Source organism: Phyllostomus hastatus, unplaced genomic scaffold (assembly GCF_019186645.2).
Source record: "Phyllostomus hastatus isolate PE091 unplaced genomic scaffold, TTU_PhHast_1.1 phas_scaffold_21, whole genome shotgun sequence".
Taxonomy (NCBI): domain Eukaryota; kingdom Metazoa; phylum Chordata; class Mammalia; order Chiroptera; family Phyllostomidae; genus Phyllostomus; species Phyllostomus hastatus.
In genome coordinates, this window is record NW_025334017.1 from 39,087,383 (window position 1) to 39,109,438 (window position 22,056).

Genomic DNA, 22,056 nt, shown 5'->3' on the forward strand with positions numbered 1-22,056 from the left:
TGCTTCTGGGTCACCTCCCTCTACTGATGTCCGCAAATATGCAGGGGCATTAATCTTAGTATTTAAATACTAATCTTTCAGGTTAATCCACAAAACCCGAGTAATTCAAAAAACCCGAAAACATCATCAATGCATTCCAAAGTGAAACATATTTCACATGTTGGATGTTTTCTTACCATCACTTTCTAGAACCTAGCACGATGCCCTCTATTCGCAGCATTGTTGATGCTTTCACAACTTTCAGGGTTTCCCTGACCACTCTGCATAAAAATAACCCCCACTCCCACATATGACCACTGGTACTTCCTGTCTTCCTTGGTCATTTATAGCTACAGAGCTTATCACCATCTGGCATAAAATACATTTAGTGCATATTTGCTTTTCTGTATTCTCCTCCCCCACAGTATAAGCTTCATGAAGCAAGGGATGTTCTGGCTGTTCAGTCGGTGCCTTGAACGGTTCCTAGCACACGGTATGCAACCAAAACACGGGACTTGTGAAAGGGACCTTGAGAGAGTAAGTACAATGCCCCTGGGTTATAGACGAGGAAGTGACTCCACAGATGGGCAGGAAAAAGGCACCTACCACGGAACAGACATTACAAAGCCCATGCAAGTGATGTCCCCATCACACAGGAGTCCAGCACATAGGCTTTGTACTTGGGCAGAGCTCGATCCCAGCCCATTCATTAGTAGTGGCATGGCGGACAAATCAACCTCTTCATGTCTGAATTGATCCAGCATGAAATAGGAATAATAACAGCATCAACTCACTGTTGTCATTAAAGTGGTTAAACATGCTAATGGGTGTAAAACATCACAGTACATAGCAATAAATAGTGCTTAATGGAAGGGATCTAACATTGTATTTATCATCACCGTCATCATGTCACTCAGGCTCTGTAGTCGATTTATTAATATTTCCCAAGTAATTTGTGGTAAAACTCGCTATCTAGTTTCTAACACCATACAGTAGCCAGGAAGCAGCAAATTAGAGAAACAAAGCAGTTGCCAGAAGTGAGAGCAGCAAAAAAAAAAAAAAAGGGGGGGGGAGAGAAATGAGAAATAAAATCCAGAATTCCCGAGATACTGCATTATACAACACAATACCCAGGTCCAAGAAAATGATGCTTAGCCACTAAAAAAAAGTTACATTACATTTAATACACTCCTCAGACAGCAAGAAAATATAATTCTAAAATTGGAAAGATTTACTGCAAAATGGTTTGGACAAACTTTTGTTGTACAAGATAAATTTCCATTACCTTGATAGCTCACCCTCTAGAGAAAAAGGAGCAAAGTAAATGAGGCATTACTATATGGAAGGCTTGACTGTGACTGCTGTGAATGCCCATGGGGGTAATTCACGCCAATCTTTCTAAAGCTTTTTTTGACACCCTCTTACAGATAAATGATCCCCATATGGGATCCTTCTTCTCTCGTAACTGTAACGTTGTACCATAGGTGTGGGTTTCAGTGAGGCGATAAACAGTTCCGCTCCACTCTCTCAGGAACAGTGCTAAACCCTGCAACACATCTGATCTACTAGTCCCATATCCTTTAGTGACACAATAACCAGAACTTTCTGAGATCAGGAAGAAAATCAAATCTCACAATCAAAGCCACATTCCAAATTTCTTAAAAGACTTTTTTTGTTCAACTCTTTTGTAAAAACATTGGTCACCATTTAACGTACAGTGGCAACAAAACGCACCCAATTTACATGCATCCAGAAGTCAATAAACCATAACACACGGACAACATGAATTTTAAGTGAACAGTACTAAAAAGCAGCTCACGTTGCATTTCACCGCAGTGATAGTGCTCCCAATAAATAAATAGCTGATATGAGAAATGAGAATTCCAGTTTCAATCTGAAATAAGATTCTCCGTGACAAATAACAAACTAATGATTCCATAGAGTAATTATCCTAAAGGGACTCATTTTTCAGAAATCACTCTGTGCAAAGCACCATACTAGTACAGAGTAAGATCCTGAAAAAAAAATGTGTATCTTAGGTGAAAGACAAAAGGGCGCCATTTTTTGAAAAGTAATTACCTAAATGATGCAAATTTTTATTGTGTCCAAAAATTAAAATACCTTTCAATACAAAGATTTTATGTTACATGATTGGACACCTTAAATAACTCTGTAGATGTTCGGCTAAACTGAAATATTTTGTAGGGCTGGGTTATTTTAAACAGAATAACAAAACAGAAAAAAAAACCCCAGCACTCAAAAGCCCTTTCTCAACTCACAGGCAAGGTTTCTGGATATGGGATTTAATTAATAAGAAAAAAATTTAAGCACCACAATAAAACGCTTTTTCAGAAAACAGAAAGGTCAAGTTAGGGACAAAAGCATGTAAACATAAATAAAAAATTTTAATAAGCACTCTAGTCCTCTCCTCTGAAATAACAAAAGCAAAATTTGGTGTGTGTCTGGTATCCTGTTTAATAAGATAACGTGGTCTATAATTCTAATTTGATCAAATGAGACTGTCATGTATCTGTACATAATAGTATGTATTTATTTTCATACTGTATGATTTATTTTTTCCTTAAAAATCTATGATTAAAGGATAGCACTAAATTCTTTTAAAGTGCACCAAAGAGAATTTATGATAAATTGCCTAATGGGAAAAATCAGGTCCTCTGGAAAAGAGCTCAAAGTAAACATATGCAAATAAAATTTTAAAATAAGGTGGCTGTACAGCCACCTTATAAATTTCCTTTATTTTGCATCTATTTATCAACATAAATAACTTCAGCGGCCCAAATAGTAATTTTAATTTCAGTTTTTCTCCTCCATGATGTGTTTAGTTACTCTTACAAGTAAGAGTCATTTTTTAGCATGGGTAACAACTTTAAGTGTTCATAAAATTAAATTTTATGTTTCCCACATGGTTATATTTAAGTCAGATATACGAGACTGAAAATAAGTAGCTTCAGCCTAGAATATGATTTAAATACCACAAAAGAAGAAAAAAGACCAACAAAAAGCAGAATTTCAACTCATGTAACTTTTGACAGACTATATATAGCAAAAAGATATATATATATGTATATATATATAAAATATTTAGTTTTCACCTCAAAAGAAGTTATCCAGAAATAAAACTCACTAAACAAGATGCAACACCACCAGGATTATGAGTAGGAAGTAGTCAGATTCACTCAATTCAGATGACAAGACACTTTGGAGTGGGGGGAGGAATCCTTCCCAAACAATATAAATTATATCTCATTAACCTTACAAACATCCTTTCAACTTTACCTTTTATACCATAAATCTTCTTGACAGTTCCCATTTTCTATTTCTCTAAAAAAAAATTTTAGCCTCTTAATTTCCAAGTGTCATGACAAACCCCTTAGCTCCCTGTAATTCCACAATCACCATTAAAAAGATCCCAAAATAATATTTTTCTTCCTCTTAGGAGTCAAAAACCACCATATGATTATGTAAAATTGAGAAATTAAAAGTAAAAACATCAATTCAAAATAATATACTTAGCGTATATGATATTATGTAAGTAGGGAGACCACATAATTAATTGCTCATTCTGACTGACCTCTGGCACTTGAGACAGTAAGGTTAGAAAATTAAAATAAGTAATAAAAACTTAAAATATTTAAAGTCTACATCCATCTGGAATAGATGTGGGAGTAAAAAATGATGACAAATTATATAACTGTGAATGTTTACTGTGAAACAGTACAAAATTGATGTTGCCAGAAAGAGTAAAAAATCTCCAACTGATATTAAACATCTTAAGTAATTTGGAGAAATCCTAAGGTTGAATTGCAGCTATCCAGCACACGACAACGGAAACGCTTCCATGCATGCGCACGTTAGATAACAAATAGGGAAACCCCAGGTCAGTACACTACACCAATGACTGGTACTTAGATGATATTTGGATATACAAAGAAAGAGCAGAAAAAATAAAACGCTGATTGCCATTGATGAAAAAGCATTTTGACAAGTTACACGACATGATACTAAACAGTTTTTTTTTTAAAAAAAAGATGTCCTAAGAAAACCAAACCACAATAAGTTAGTGTTTTCCACAATACATGCTGAAATTATTTGATCCCGTATCTATACACTGTTACTGCCTTAATTCCTAAATGTCGTGACAGCATAGTTAATAATTGAGGTACATTAGTTTACATCTTTTTATAGGTACTGTAAGAGGGTTAATTTTTCTTTTCCAGTTTTTCATCTTCTTCACCTACTCCAAAGAAAATCAAGGGGAACATTCCTAGAATGCAGCCAATCGTCACCCCAACAGCTTTGCCCTGAGGAAACAAAGAAAACAGTTTTTGAAAGTTATTTTATCCCTGTAAGAGGAATCTCTTGCTTAAGTATTTACTATAAACAATGACTATGTACTATAAAATTCAACTGTGACTGCATGTCATTTGATCATAGTAACTTGAATATTAAAAAAAGTCCTGGCTGTTGTGGCTCAGTGGACTGAGGGCCCGCCTGCGAACTGAAAGGTCGCTGGTTCTATTCCTAGTCGGGACACATGCCTGGGTTGAGGGCCAGGTCCCCAGCTGGGGCACGCGAGAGGCAAGCGACCTATGTATCTCTTGCACATCAATGTTTCTCTCCCCCTCCTCCTCCCTCCATTCCCCTCTCGAAAAATAAAAATAAAAAAATAAAGTCTTTTAAAAAAAGAAGCTACAAAATGATTCTAGAACAAAGGATATTTAAAGTTCAACGCAACCAGGAAATTTTTTTTTATCAAACAGCCATAAAAATAACATCAAAGAAATATTTAATTAGAAAACACTTACTAAAAATTGTACATATATTTTAATGTCAGAAGACAAGGAAAAAACCTCACTTCAATTCTTACTTTAACCTTAGATGATGTTGTTACTTATATATACTTACAGAGACCATACTGTGTTTTAGATTCCTGACTTCCTCATGTATATATATGTATGAAATGACCACTGCTATTAGACTCCACTTCTACTTCCCACCCTTTCTGCTAGAATGTCTGCTACCACCATCCACGAAAACCAAGGCTTTCTTCCTCCGCACCGGAAGAATGCCAGTCAACAAGCTCCAATCCAATTATCTCAACTGGCATAAAATCAATAGGCAGAGGAGGAGGAAAGAAATGGGACTTCCTTTTCTGGCTCCCTGGTCACATATTTTCCACTGTTAAGAATAGTCACTTACATGCATTATTTTCAGATCTTATGATACTAGACCCTGTAGTTAACTGTAGCATACTGGAGCTAACCAAGGACTTAAGTACATCTGAAATATTGTTTTGCAAAAAAATATATATTTTCAGAGTTTCAAACAACTAAATTACAAATGAGGTTTTTAAATACAACACATTTAAACCATGTCCGTTAGAAGCTGCACGTGTGTTGGCATATATTCTGTTATGTAGGACCTCAGAGTTAGCTCATGTCATCACTAGATGGCTGATCACTAGCCTCAACCACTACGGGCTGCTCATCACCAAATGCTATGTTACCGAACAGAAGGTCTGATCCTAACATAAAATGAGCAGAGTCAGCAACTAAGGAAAATGCTTATGGAGTTTGATCAACACACACACACACACGAATACATATATATAATTAATAGTTTAATAACTGAAGTGCTTTTGTTATAGGAGAGGGAAAGGGACCTACTTCTAATATAGAAAGAAAACAGAATCATCATTTATGTGACAAGACCCCAGGACAATAATCTCTTGGTCCCAACTGTGGCGGTAAACTGTTAAGCCCAATTACGAGAATGTCAGAACATCCTTCCTCCTCAACAACTCCGGCGGATGTCAGCTAGCTAGTTCATCACTTCAGGTCATCTACAAATGGCAGATAGGGACACACGCACACACTCACGTGTAATTTTTTATGCAGCAATAGACAGGTCTAAGGCAGGGCCTGAGAATTCGCACATCTAACAAGCTCCCAGGCACCGCTGATTCTGCTGGTCCTGGCATCGCACGCAGAGGACCACTGCCCTCCACAGTCGCCTTCCCACACGGTTTTAACCACCACCGGCCCTTTCACTGAGGCCTGCGGTGACCCTCCCGTGTGACGCTGCGGTCGGTCTGCATCCTAGCATTCCTTTACTCGGCTCAGCTTTCTTTTTGCTTTAATTCCCATAACACTGTGAGCTTCTAATATAATAAATATCTTATCTGCCGGGGTTTTAGAATAGCTTCTCTCCCCTCAGGCTACTAGAAAGTAAGATTCCCCAGAAAAAACAAAAACAAAAACATTTTGTTTTGTTAGCCAATATATTCAGAACTCTTAGGTCTGTACCCTACATATTATAAGTAAACAATAAATATTTGTTGAATGAATGAATGATAACATCATTCTCTCTGTTTCAGAACTCTATAAAACTTGACCTTTAACCCAAATGCCTACTAGGTGTCACCGTTTGAGCGTCCTACTAGTAGCTCAAATGCAGCATGCCCAAAACAGAACTCATTCTCCTCGCCTACAAACATGGTCTTCCTCCTCTTCTTGACTTAATTGGTGCCACTGTGATCCACCTGGTTTCCTTCCTTCCTATTTAAAATAGCCCTCCATCACCTAGGTTGAGGTTCAGGCTCCTTAGCATGATTTATACATCAACAGGAGAGTGTCTTTCTTGTCTGATCCGTTCTTGCTGCTCCAGTGCTGTGTTCCACTACTGCTTCTACCCAGAACCACTGCACAGTATATCGCAGTAATACCCAATTTCTTGTATCTCTCTGAACACACCCTGCTTTGATCACGCTTTTCCACCTGCTGGTCAATATACTTGGAATCTCTTGTCCACCTAGTAAACATCTTACCAATAATAATAAAAAAACCAGCTTAGATCTAATAATCACCAAGAAATCTCCTCGCCAAAAGAAATTTCTCCCCAATAAGTGTTCATTCTTTTACTTGTGCTATTATTATATCTCGTGTAAAATTCTATTACCGCACCTGTCACACTAAATTATAATTTGTTTAAATGTTGGGTTCTCTAACTAAACAATCCTCAAAAAAAAAACTATAGTTAATTATTTACTTTATGACTAAGATATAACTAATACCTCAAGATTAACTGAGGTATATGAAGAAATTTTAAAAAATCAAGTACACCTACAAAAAATGTCAATAAACAATTACTCTTTCACTGAAAACTGCCAAGGCTTGGACAGTTTAAAAACTCCATGCTAATAAATTTTTGTCTCCGAAGGGACTGAACTTGACCTGGCTGCCCGAATGCACCATCACCAGCCATACGGAGCACTTACCAGGTGTGAACTAACACGCGTCTGCCACATGTCCACTTGCTTTGGTGTAAGATCAGGGATTGACAGGCCCAACCTGGAAGCCAGAGCTTCGACGTAGCCTGCGAGTCTTCAAAATACATGAGGACAGAACACAGGTTATTAAAGAGACACACAAATATCCTCAGGCAGTAAAAAACTAATTATTGCAAAGAGAAACAAAATAACTTTATACCTATAACTAACTGGCATCCTAGAAATGCTATAAACATTTTCATAAACTTTCATCTTTTATTGTGCATAAATATATCCAGTTTAAAACTATTTTCATATTATTATATTTAATACATAGGTAAATTAATTGACTTAGAGAAATTATTCTCTACTATTAATTTAAAAAGATCAACTCAAGCTATATAAAATTTTTTACAATTACAATTTATGCATTTAATCTAAATTCAAAGTAAAGCACTTTAATATATGGTATAAATGAATAATTGTTATCAGAAAGCAAAAACTTCCAAAATGTATCAGAGAGATGACAAAAACAGCGTAGAATGTTCAGGACAATCTCAAGTATTTATCAATTCTAAGTTGCCATCACTTATTGGATACAATCTTACTTTATAAACTGTAAAAAAAGAAAAAACCGCCAATGTCAGATACATTAAGTCTCAAAAAAACTGTGTATCTAAGTACTGATAAACTGTGGTATGTGTTAATGATTTTAAGGCGGAGAAGAAATAGTTCTCAAATATAAAGTCTTCCAACAAAATCTTTATCTATAAACAAAAATAATTGTTTTATGAAGCAATCTAAAGCTAAATGGCCTTAAAATCTATTAAGTCATTTTGTTCTATTAAATATAGAGCGCTATCAGAGCAGCTATAATATCATTATTAACTTCAATGTTGGAAACTGGGAAATGAAATGTTTGAGGAGTGATATCATTACAGATTTATGCCAGAAATTCTAGGAATATAAAATTTCGGCCCTGGCCCCAAAGCAAAGAAACTTGGGTTTTAAAACCAGTAGCTTTGGCCCCAACTCCGGTGCAGATCACTTACGAAGCTGCCTGTGCCTACATTTCAGGGCTACGGAGACTTCTATTAGCCCCAAATCTAAATTTCAAAATTTATCACTCCAACGAACCAGGGAAGGAAGAAAGAGAACCAAAAATTGAGTAAAAGAGAGTATATTTATCACTATAATTAATGCCAATTTAGTCCAGTTTGTACTTCCCAGACTTCCCCAAGCTCAGGAAGCAGCCCAGACCTTTTGTTGCTTGGAAATGAGTGTAAAAGGAGAGAACTGGGGGCTTTTCTAAGTAGACTCCCTCCGTTTGTTTCATCATTCCTGCTACATGAAGTAAAAAGACAAAAACTGGCCAAACACATACATGTATGCCTTGGCCATTACTCCCTGCAAAAGTTTCTCTCTCTAGGAAACATTCCCAGCATCCTCACCTCTGAGCCATATCTCTTATCTTTGGGCTTAGTGGGAGGAGGGTGGGGTGACATAATGATAGGAGTTCTCACTATTAATCCTGTCCCAGCCTTGGAAATGTATATAAAACACACACATATAAATACTTAACTCTGCTTACATTGTGATAGTTTTAGAAAATATTGTGCATATATCAGAACTGCTTGAGAAGATTATTAAACACAAATGTCAGGGCCCCATCCCCAGAAATACTAATTCCGTACGACTGGGGTGCAACCCTGGCATCTATATTTGATGCACGACAAAGATTTAGTACTACTGATATAGAAACTTTAAAATTTAGTTCTAAAACACACAGAGAAATAGATGTTTCTTTTTTAGCCTTCTTAATCACAGGAGAAGGAAGAAGAGAAAGACAGCAAGTACACACGTGCACAGATGAAGAAATGAAGGGACCTACCCAAGTCCAGCCAAATCTGACACAAGATTTCCCAAAGCAGCAGCTAAAAAAAGTGGAAAATGACAAGTGAATTGTTACATGGAAGTCATTAAAATCATTATAATACATTACTTTGTCATCAATAAGTCACTTGTCTGGAAGCGTTACCACATTTCTCAAACTAAAACAACGGTCTGCATTCAAAGTAACTCACTGGATAGCTCTGCACCTCAAGAACTCAAAATAGAACACAGTTCTTCTGAGATTATAGTATTCACCTCCATCAAGGAGTAGGGTTTCTTTCTGTTGTGGCAGCCAGTTTTGATCTTGGTTTCAATGTTAAGACGTGTACAATATTTTGTAGTTGTAACTTTCAGACAATATTTGTTAAAGGGAATTCAGACAGTTGGAAGAGAGTAAAGCTACATGTACAGCTCTGAAATTCAAGAAAACCAAGAAGCAGTATCTCTTTCATCCATTCATCGACTTCATGTGCTCCCATAACACATACAACACAGAACTAACCCCAAATTTCAGCATCATGAACAGAGTGTTAACTGGGGGAAAAGATGAAGATAGAACCAAAATGGATTTCCCATCATGTATTTCCTTCTTTGATTTTTCTACCCAACTTAAAAATAATTTAATAGAGAAAAAAAGGGAAAAAGGTAACCAGTAATTAAAAGAAAAACTTTTTTTAACATAGTCAATACAGTAGATTATTGTTAGCCATTAACTAACAAAGTTCCTAAAATTTCTCAGAATGTTTCATATACAAAATTAAGAATTAAATGAATAGGATTTAGGAGATAAACCAGTAGACATTTTTTAAAGATTTATTTTTAGAGAGAGGGGAAGGGAAGGACAAAGAGAGGGAGAGAAACACCTATCCACTGCCTCTCGCACACACCCCAGCGGTCGCAAACCCAGGCACTCACATGCCCTGACGGGAATCGAACTGGCGAACTTTCGCTTTGCAGGACGACACCCAACCAACTGAGCTACGCTGGCCAGGACAAACTAGTAGACATTTTTATGAGTAAATTCATTCCAGTAAATTATCCTCTTCTAAACTTAACCTACTAAAATGGCTTTTAAACATACAGACAATACAATGATAACATTACTATTATTAAATACCTGCCATAGTTGAAATTCCCAAAATAATTCCAATAGACATCTCAATATGGGTTCCCTGAAAAATGATTGCAAAGAAATTAATCTTAAAATATTAAAGTTCTAGTGACTATGCAGTAATTCATTTAATTATTAAGTATATGCATTGATGCAGAAATAACATTTTCTTTATTAAAATTAGGTTTTCATAAAAATTAAAAATAGCAACACATATACAAAACAATTCATTAAGAATCTAGGATTTCTATTTTCCTGTCACAGAGAAAGCTGCTTTAAAGCTCTTTGAGCACAAAGATGACACACTCACCTATATTTCACATTTTGAATGCTACATCTATACTATTGTTATTTATCCTATGAAAGATTAAAAAAACAGACTAAACCAATTTGTAGGAACCCAAAACATCATTAACTTCAACAATTACCCTTATAACACTTAGTTCTTTAGTCGTTAAGTAGTGAGACTATCCAACTCGTTTATGAGTAACAATCCCATTAAATACAATAGAGCCAAAGCAAAAATGAGGCCCCATTGTATTTCCACAGCACTCATTTACTAGGAGAGTTTAAGACTTTCCACTTCTATCTCATTCCTCCATACACGGAAGAATACAGGTATTCTAATAGGTAATTACACAGACTAATGAAGAAATCCTGGGATCTATAGTGCTAGTTCAATTCTAATCCTTGGACAATGCTTCCATAAATGTACTTAATTTTCAAAAGTTCTCCTGAATACTAATGCTTGAAGTGCTTTTAAAATCTGAATGATATTTGTGGAAGAAAAAAAAAGAATGCCCTATCTGGTATGTAGAAATACTGCATTAATCAATTATTTGTCAAACTGAAGAGAAGCTGAGTTAAGCTTTCCTCAATTTTCTTTCTCCTAAGCCTTTTGGTTTCGCCCCTTTAAAATCAGTTCTTATAGATCTGATACACAGAAGTCTCCCGGGCACTTAAAATTACAAGGTTGTAAAGGTACCCAAAGAAAGAGATTTCTGAAGAATAAAAACAAAGGACAGGCACAAAGCATAAAGACGTGTATATTTATAGATGGATACAAAAACAAAACAACGCTGGAGCTTTAATACTGAGGAGAAGCACCTGACAGTTACAGTGTATGAAAAATAAATACAGCACCTTTAACAGCATTGAGTCATTAGGAATGACCAAAGAAGAATCTGTTTGCAATATGTGTCTAAAAAAGTATTTAAGTGCTTAATCATTTAATTAAATTTAAGGAAGCTGAAGGTTCTTCTAAAAGCATAAAAAGCTTCATATAAAGTCAAAGTCAGTTTGAAGGCAATAGACAATCCACTCCTTTACTTTTTTTGCATAGTTCAATCAAATTTCATGTAACAGGTGAGTTAGAAGTTGTAAACAAATCAAACACTAGTTGTCTTAAAGTTATACCTGGTCCATCACCTTAATACAATTCATCTACTCCAGAATTCTAACAAATTCTATCCTAATTAATTTGCAAGAAAGATAATCCCAAACCCCACTAAATTACAGAAAAAAAAAATTCCCATAATATAAAAATATAATTTTAAAAAACTATGGAACTAAAAAGCTCAGTATGAATAGCAGTTAACAATAAAGGTTGAATCTAGCATAGGAAGTTATATATAAATTTGTCTTTATTACTACAGCTAGGGCAGCAGCAGCCCAGAGAGTGTACCTCAGAGGAAGGAAAATACCAAGTGTCCATGGCACAATCGGGAAGCAGAACCAAATACCTCCCTAACTTACTGTCTTCCCACAGTGTTAGGAGGCAATCAGTGTGTGTGTGTGTGTGTGTGTTTTAAGTAAAAAAATTCTTATAATAGTAATGGTCACTTGTTTCCCTTTTCATAGATTCTGTAGTTATATTATTTATGTATTTCAGTCTCAGCAGTGTATTATAAAGCCTCTTTGGAAAATTTCTCTGTCCCTGAACTAGTTTGCAATGATTACAGGATAATATTTTTGCCATACCTACTACTCTCAATCAGGTATTGAAGCCAGCGATTTAAATATTTATTTTAGTATTATGTAAATGATAACCTGGTGATAAGTCCCTGAAACTGGATTTCAGTGTGAACTAGAAAAACAAATGTCACTAAACTGGAGTCAACCATCTGGGGCCTGCAAAAATAGTCCGCCCTCACACTAATAATGAGACACGGGCCTGAAACACACAAAGTAGTGAACAATAACACAATAATCTGACTCTAGAATGTGGGTGTTTTGTTTTGTTGGTAGCTCTATTTAAACACAAGTATCTGTTACTTTAGATATTTATTTTCCAGCCAATGATAACACCATACTTGAAGGTCTTCTTCAGGACCTAAAAAGCTACCCAGTTTCCCTGTTCTGATCTCCCTTCAAAATCTCCCTGAGCCCCTCTTGATGCAAAATGTGTCATCAGAGCACTTCCCTGTAGCGAGGTCAGTCTTTTGGCATTCGAATATCTAAGCTCTACCCTGCTGAGGTAAAAAAAAAAAAAAAGATTTTTAAGATGGTGGCATGGAAACTAGCAGCTGTTAGTTAAGAGAATCTAAATTCTTGAGTGAGTCATATAAAATTAAAAGAAATATTTGTCACAGACTTTAATTCGGACAATGTATTGAAGAAACACAAGTCTTAACTAGAGCTTATAAATTCATCATAATGAAGTTTTCATTGCAATTAGATCTGACTTACATTAACTATTTAAATAGTCTAACCAATTCAGCTTTTAGTAATTTCAGAAAAGTGTCATTCTAACTTGCTAAGTTGTCCACATTCACAGATACCTAAATTGGCCAATTTGATTCTTATATGTATATTAGGAAAATGTTGAAATCAGTCAAAACACTAGCCTTTTGAAATATTTTAGAGGCTTTCGCCAGACTACTCTGTGAAGGAATTATCCTGCGGGTGCTGAACACCTTCGACCTGTGTGCGTGTCGGAGTGTCTTCTGTGACTGTGTGGGGGCAGGTGCCCACCCTCCTGCTATGTGAACCTGCCGGATTCCTCAGCCAGGTGAATGGCTGGACTTTCTGGATACCCAATTCCCATCAATCTGGACGCCAATGAGACTATATGGCAAAGAAAACCATTCTTGAGTGAACCAATTTTTGATATTCTTTAAGCAAACATTATAACCTATACAATGTAAATTACCCTTTTATCCCTGTTTGGAAACCAAATACTCCACTTACGTCCATTTGTGGTGATACATGTGACCTCCAAGACCCAAAAAACAAACCAACCCCAAAACTTTGCATCTCTCGTATGTATTTTCCTCATATTCAATAATCCAAAAATTGTTACTTTTGTTTAAACACCGAGCTCAGGTGAGCTTCACTCGCCTACCCACTGAGGATGGACTGGGGGCGGGAGGGGGCTGGAAGTGGGGGAGAAAGGCGGGCAGGGCGACAGGAGGAGGAGCTAAGGCAGGCTTTGCTCCAGGACCAGGACTGAGGACCCCTGTCACGCATAATGGCTGGAGTTGATAGAATTTCACTGAAGTTGGAGTCAGTTAAGAGAACTGATAGAGCACTGGGTGGTTTCAAAACAGATGCATTTTAATCATGGACTTATTTCTGACTTTAGAATCTGAACCCAACACTGGGATCCATGAACAATAGGTGTCACGTAACAGTAAAAAAGAGAAATCGGCCCTCCCTGAGACTAAACAACACTTTTAAAGAACACCCTCACGTTGAGCACAGAAAAGGAAAACTCTTTTCAACATTACAGTGAAACAAAGACAGAAGAGGTGTGTATTCACAGTGCTCTGAATTGAAATTTAGAACATCTTCTGGTTAAATGGATAGACTGTATAAAAACACCCTTTAAAATATTTTTTGCAAGGGAAAATTGAACAAGGAACTAATCAAATAACATATGTGATATAAACTGCTGATACAATGAAAGAACATCAGAAAATTTTACATATGTTTTTATTTAATAAGAATGTTGAAACCAGAACAGGATAATATAGACCACTGCAATACATATGTGTTTATTGTCCATGTTTTACCAAAAAGTCTTAATGATTAGTATATACGATGCTTTAAAATTGAGCTACAGTCTAACATAAAATATAGTAAAAAATGGCTTCATTCATGATACTAATTAAAACTTAATAGCTACAATATGCAAATTACCAGAAAAATTTAGAGCACATAAGTTTCTTTATTTACTCAAAATAGAAGGGGTGAGAGAAAGCACTTACTGCAACAATCATAATTGCATTATCCAAAAAGCCAAACCCTATGAAAGGTATCGCATTGTGGATGAATACTGAAAAACATCAAAAACAGAAAAATATATTTTAAGATTTCTATAATTTTAAAATGACAAAACAGACCATATGATTAAAGTCTCCTAAATAGATCAGATAAGCTTTGGAATTTGCTTTCCATTCCCCATAGCCATAAGAGTCTGCTCCTGCTGTAGTTTCGCTACTTGGTAGGAGCTATACTGAGGGGAAAAAAAAATTAAAAACACATAACATGTAAAAACAACTGTGTTAGGCTTTTCTATTTCTTATTGGCAACACACACACAAATTACAGACAGTTAATGGCAGAATAAGTAAATAAATACTTTGAATACCATGTTAATTGATATTGATATCAATCTGTTTCTCTCTTAGACTGATATTATAAAATTGATCTCCGCACTAGAAATAACAAAAAATTCCCTGAATTTTTTGGAAGCTATTTGGTCACTATTTCAGGGAAGCTATTTGGTCACTTTTACTCACTAAAGATTTTTTTAAACAAACGTTAGAAAAATGTGATTATCTTATCTATATTTTAGGTGCCTATGTGCAAAGTCTTTTTTCCCCTCACGATGCACCAGTATCCCTGAATACTTTCACAAACTATAAACAAACAAAATTGTATTTAAATCAAAACGTAACTTGGCCTCTTCCTACCAAAGGCATACCTTACCTCATCTGTCTTGTACATAATCTGAATAACCTGAGACAATAGAAGCTAAGAAGAATACCTATATAATTTTTACACACTAAGTCTCATTCTACTCATGTTTGCATCTTCAGCACATTGCAGAATGCCTAGTGCATAGTAGATGCTCAATAAACATTAGCTAAGTAAATTGAGGACCACTAACCTGGAAAGGAAGAGAACTCCAGATTGAGAGAACTGAACGCAGACTGTGAAATCGTTCAAAAGCTAGGGATAGTTAAAAGACTTTATTCTAATTAATCTATAAAACTGTCAAGGTATAGTCTGTATCAGTTCAACTAAGGAGGTTTTGTTTTTAAGATAAACATCAAAGCTCCTAGTTTTATACTACATCCAAAATATAAAGTCCGGTAAACCAATTGGTTATGTGTTCAGTTTCAGTGACTTTAGAGTTCTTTTTTTTATGCAGTAACACCCACAGATAGTATAATTAAAATATAACCCAGAAATTATGAAGGTTTGGTATTACTATAATGAGACAGTCAGAGAAGGCTAATAAATAGTCTAAAATACCTACAAAAAAAAAACTCTACCCACAATGACTATCAAAGACTAAGATCAAGAGAAATTAGTATATATACAAGGTCATTTCAGATTTCCTCTTGTTATCAAGCAAGAATGTCTGAGATAAAAAGCACATCTTTTAATTATAAAGAATATTATTTTAAAGCCTATTAAAGATGATAAAAATCAAATAGCACATAATGAAATGGGATTTTTTCAATTAAAGAGTCTAGTCTTATTTCTTTGACTTTCTGTCTAAGTCTAGTTGCTTAACTACTAAACATTCAAAATTTTATAAGTAGCCAAAACATATCCACAATCTCAATTTCCAAAAAAATATAATACAAATTTGATAGGTCAAAAGAGGACAATGAAACTTTTAAAATTCACTGAATGAAACAATTTACAGTGAAGAAAAAACTACTTACATATATCTCTGGAGAAAAAGCCTCCCAAATCATCTTCTCAGCTGTCTTTTAAATATAAATATGACAAAGTAACTACAAATCTTTGGGATTACTTAACATTTTGGCATCTCTAAAACTGGCCAGTTACAAATACCTTAAAGTTACGTATTAAGGTTATTAAACTACGATTAGATTAATTGGTATTAGTTAAAACTTGGTCAAGAAAACCAAGGCAGGTTGCTGTTCTAACTTTGAAGTATAAAATATATCAAAGTTTTATGTTCAGACCTAGATAAATGTGACCTATAAAAGTGTATTTTCAACCCAAAGGAGAAATATAATTTTCAAAAGGTTAATAAATGTACTGCATACTCCACAAGGCACTTGGGATACAAAGACAAGTGAGACTTGTTTACTGGCCCTCAGGATGTTGGAGTGTGATAACACACTCACGTAAATACTTCATTTCAGTACGACCAGGAGTGATAACAGTATTACATAGTGCTATGGACACAGAACATACGAATATAGGCTATTAGAATCAGGAAAGGTTACGTGAAGTCTTAATTCTTAAACTGCTTTGGTATTTGGGGGCAGTTACTCATTTCTAACATAAATTATATTCTACCTCTGAGAGAAAAAAGCACTGACTATGAAATATGTTTTTAAAAATTGGTATATTTGCTCTCCAGTGTAATGGTCTCCTTTCAATTTGTGATTTCTTCCATTTCCTTTGGGAAATACTATTCTATAACTCAGCAGTTATCAGCAAATCACATCTCATATTTAGCTTTAACTTACAACCTACTAAAATTCACTGAGCTGATAAATAATTCTCTTCTTTCACTGTCTTTATAATAAGTTCCCGAACTGTTCACATTACTTCAGTGTTAGCCTTTGAATATGTATTCCTGCCACGAAGAGCCAGGACAGCACGCCAGCAGCATCGTAAGGTTCTTCTTCCCGGTGGTTTTAAATGAACTCCACTTTCTCCATCACCATGAACAGTAAGTGGAAAGGTTTTCTCCCCCAGAGAATAGTCCTACCTAGCTTTGGGCCTAGTAATTCCAGCTGGGCAATTGCCCAACTTAAATCCAAACTAAAGGAAATATATCCTTTTTCCTGGAAATTAGGAAAATCTCTACGATAAGTATAATTCTATTTCAAGATGGTAAAAATATTTAAACAACAATAAATATGGGTAACAATGTTAGAAATGCCATAATATTGTGATAAGTCTTAAACTAAGTTTATAAAGTTTTTGCTCTGGCATAATAAAGAAGAAATAAAATAACCCCCTCTATCTGGAAAGAAATAATTTATTGGCTCTTTTGCACTATCAGTGAATGATAACAGTTACTGCAAGTCCAAAAGACAGATGCACAATACTTAACAATCATAGAACCATTACCGTATCTCAGCTGTCCCGGGGTGGGTGGTGGAGCTTCCAGTTTTTCTAAAGGGGAAAAAAAGGGCGTGGGGCAAGAATTAGTGACTGTGGCATGATTTCTTTTTTCTGTTACAATGAAGAAAACACCAGTAGATTTACAAAGTGGCAAAATATCAGAGTTTATTCACAAAGTATCTTTCCGTTAATGGACCAAACTTATCCACACAGAAAATATTTGGTACGGACTAAATCCAAGGCTGGAAAAGGAAACTGAGCTTAGGCACAAGCCTGCCATTGAGTCTATAATCCTGGATAAATCATTTGCTTTTCAGGTGTTTTTTTTTTAAGTCCTTGCATCTGTATAATAAGCCTGTTTACATTAACTACAGTTTTAAAAACTTCAAAAATACAGCTACCATTCTTTAAGATGGCAACCCTAGATGACTTAAGAAATTTATATTTAAATGAACAGTGATAGCAAAGGAAAAAAAGAATATTCAAATAAACCTAGATGTCCATTAAAAATAGAAAAATAGTATTTTTGAAGCAATGTATTATCATAATGATTGCATTCTATTCCTTAATTAATTTCCCTTGATAATATACTAAATATTTGGAGTTCTGAAACCTGTACTACTGGATAATATAGAACATTCTACACATTAAAATAAGCTAAAAATATAGGGAGTTATTCAACAAGTAACAAGATACTATTTGTAATATATGTCATAATAAACACACAAAGTTTTCCCAAGTATATATCAAATAAATACCTTCAAGTGCCATCATTAAATCTAAAAGTTAATAATAATTACAAAAAAGCAACCTACCTAATCTCACAATAACAACCACAACCCCATCGAAAGCCACAGTAAAGTGCTAGAGAATCCTATTGCACCTTCTTCATCCATCAAAAACCTAACAAGAAAAACCCACAGCATGGATTGCTCTCCTCTAAAGATTCAATACAACCAGGTTTTCCAAGGAAGCATAATACAAACTAAGCATACATTTTCTAAAATATTTATATATATGACAACATAAAAACTGAAGAATTTAGTTTTTAAAAAAGCAAAATGCAAATAAACCACCATTTATAAGCTATATAAAAAACAGAGTTCAAATCATATTTGTGAACATCATTAAAAAAGCATGTGGTACCACAACGGCTTTATAATAAGGAACACATTAAAACCTAGACTTAAACAATTATTGTATTATTCACAAAGTTCTAAGAATACAAGTTTAAGTTTTGTTTTTCCTCTTTTAGAAGTGTGAAAGAATAAAAATAAGCTAATCTTTGTAGAATTTTACATCTCATTAAAATATATCCTCCACTCTTTGACTGGCACTACTACCTCAAAATTCACTTTGAGGATATGCAAATAGCTTTCCAAATTTTTAACAAGGATACAGTATAGCACTGGGGTGCACAGAGTTTTCTGGTGAGGTAAACGTGCAAAAGTGGTTACAGACCAGAGCCATTTGCCAGCCGCATTACTCTTCCCATCACCACAGCTCTGACACCTTTGCCAGAAGTCCCTGGCAATTGACTGGAATATCCTGAAACATCTAAAAATTCAACACGCAGGACCTTCCCAACAGAATGAGTATATAGTGTGCTTGCTTTCACTTCTTCAAATTCGCTACATATTAACCAAAGTATTTCAGATATTTTGTAACTCCTAAGGTTTAGGGGCTAGGAAAATGTATAATGTGTTGCAGGAAAGAGAAACAAATCAAATAATGTATATAAGTTCCTAATCTTTCTTTCCAACTACACAAAAAGGATTAAAAAATGAAAGGTAATGAAAAAATAATTGTTTAAGAGAAAGAGACCTAAAGTAAAGGAGACGGAGCGAAAACGAAAACCGCTGGCGCGGAGTTGGAAGTAAAGTCACGTACAGATTCTGTCTCCCACTTCACAAAGATCCTCAGGAGTAACCAGAGGAAATATAAAAGGAACATTTGCTAGAAAGTAGACATTTTATGTAAAATATAAATTTTATGGAAAGTACCTATCAAAATAATTTAAATTACAAAGTGATCATTTTGAATGTGAATGATCATTTGAAGATATCTGAATTGATATTCAAATGCATGGCTGACCTATGAATCATACACAGGTGCAGGGAAACCCCCCCAAATCCTAGCTAAGTATAAAATAACCAAAAATTTGAGCTTCAGCCCAAGAGACAGTTTGTAGTCTGAACCTAACCATTAATTGCCTGCTAAAACAAATTTTTAAAATCCATACTTGAAAAAAATAAAACAGAAGCCAGAGTCTCTGTAACATAAAATTACTTCACAAAGAAACAGGAAAACATGACCCATTTTCAGGAAAAAAAAAAGTAGACAAAGACCAATCCAAAGTGATTCAAATGTTAGAAAGAACAGGTGAAGACTCTAAAGTAGCAATTAAAATTGTATTCAAGATGTAAATGAAAATATGCTCAAATAGAAACTGTAAAAAAGAACCAAATTAATTTTGAAAACTGAAAAATATATGATCTGAAACTTAAAATGAACTGATGAGGATTAAAATCAAAATGGCGGTGATAGAAGAAAAAGTTAGTGAACATGATGATATATTGGTAAAAGTTTCCCAATCTGAAAAATACAAAGATTAAAAGGTAAAGAACCAGAGTTTCAGGACCTTTGGCTAAATATCAAAAGGTCAGTATATGTATAACTGGACTTCCAGAAGACGAGGAGACAGAACCAAATTTTTTTGAATAAATTGCTAAAAATTTCCCAAATTTGGCAGAAGACAGAACTTTCAAGAGCTACAAGAAGTTCAGTGAACTCCTAGTAAATATGAAGAAAACCAGTAATGTAAAAAGAAATCATGAAAGCAGTCAGAAAAAAATGGCACATTAAATACAGGAAAACAATTACATGAAAAGGCTGAAAGGAAAAAAACTGTCAGTCTAGTATCATATATTCAGAAAAATTATTCTTCAAGAATGAAGGCAAAATACATCACAAATAAACTAAAACTATGGGGATGAGTTGCCAGGCAACCAGCACAACAGGAAATACAAAAGGAAGCTCTTCAGACTGAGGGGCAACGCCAGTTAGAAAGCAGGAACTTCAGAAAAGAATGAAGAGCATCAGAGATGGTAAATATTGGTAAATGTAAAAAATGTACTTTTTTCCTAGTAATTTAAAAGATTTTATTTTATTGATTTTAGAGAGGGGGAAGAGAGGGAGAGAGACAGGGAGAGAAACATTGAGTGAGAAAGAAACATGGATTGGTTGCCTCCTGTGTGCACTCAACCAGGACCAAACCTGTAACCTAGGCCTGAGCCCTGACTGGGAATTGAACCCATGACCTCTCAGTCCACAGGACCATGTCCCAACCACATGAGTCACACTGGCCAGGGCTTTTACCTAGTAATTCAAGTAAACCTGCCTGTTTATAGCAAAAAATTACAGGGTGGCCTTGTGGCATCTATAACATAGGTAGATGTAATACATGTGACATCAAAGAGTAAAGGGTGAAGAGGGTTACAAATGGACCAAGCGGTAATTTGGCTGCAATATTTCTGCAACATGTATGAAGTGGTCCAACAGTAGGTCTTACTGGCTCAGAAGGCATATTTGTCATCCCAAGAGCAACCACATAGACAAAATGCAATGAAAACATAGTTGAAAAGCTAAATAAATAACTTAAAGAGAATTCCAAAATGCATGAAGTCAAAAGAAACAGGAAATGAGAAAAGAGAAACGAAAAACAGGGACAAACAGAAACCAAATAGTAAAGTAGTAAAAACTATATCTAGTCATATCAATAATTATATTCAATGTTAATGAACCAAACACTCTTATAATTAAAAGGCAGAGATTGTCAAAATGTATAAAAAAGCAAGACCCAAGTATATATCTGCCAGAATTACAGTCTAATAGGTTGGAAGTAAATGGATGGTAAAGATATACTGTATAAACAGGAAGCTTACAGAAGCTGGAATGGCTATACTAGTATCAGATAAAGTAGACTTAAAGACAAAAAGTACTGTATTACCAGAACCAGGTTTAAATGATAAAAGAGTCAATTCATAAAAAGGCAAAAAAAAATTTTGTTTATACCTAACAACAAAATGCAAAATAAACATTTCCATAATCACACTTGGAAATATAAAAGCTTCTCAGCAACTGACATAGAAGAAATATAAATGGAACACCTATAGTTTCTACATTTTAATTTCCATTATAAAACAAAACATATGTGCAGTGATGATGCTAGAAAACACCATGAAGGTCCTTGATATGTAGAGCCAGTTCTAGTACCTTGTGTAATAGAAACTAGAGTTCTATAGTTTGTCATTTTCATTGTTAAACATTCCATTAAATGTAACCATGCCTCACAAGTTTTCAAGTTATAAATCCAAACTTGAAACAAACAAACAAAAAATCTGAAAAACAAAGAGTCTTGTTTTCTATTACACATTCATGGCAATGATAATTCTAAACATTCTGACTTATTTCAGTCTGTTACCATGGGCATAAACATCAAT

General features: G+C 34.9%; 1 protein-coding gene across 2 annotated transcripts in view; it reads right to left on the reverse strand.

Annotated features, from left to right (window-relative positions):
* Positions 1-1,143: 1,143 nt before the first annotated feature.
* The window catches only part of TMEM65 (transmembrane protein 65), a 40,198-nt gene continuing 19,285 nt past the window's right edge, over positions 1,144-22,056 (reverse strand). For both annotated transcript variants that reach the window (XM_045861240.1, XM_045861239.1), the window contains 6 exons: positions 17,561-17,605; positions 14,480-14,547; positions 10,278-10,332; positions 9,159-9,201; positions 7,277-7,382; positions 1,144-4,301 (listed from right to left, as the gene is read on the reverse strand). In XM_045861240.1, the coding sequence (XP_045717196.1) occupies positions 4,200-4,301; positions 7,277-7,382; positions 9,159-9,201; positions 10,278-10,332; positions 14,480-14,547; positions 17,561-17,605 (419 nt within the window). In that variant the 3' untranslated portion in view covers positions 1,144-4,199. The remainder of the gene's footprint in view (positions 4,302-7,276; positions 7,383-9,158; positions 9,202-10,277; positions 10,333-14,479; positions 14,548-17,560; positions 17,606-22,056) is intronic.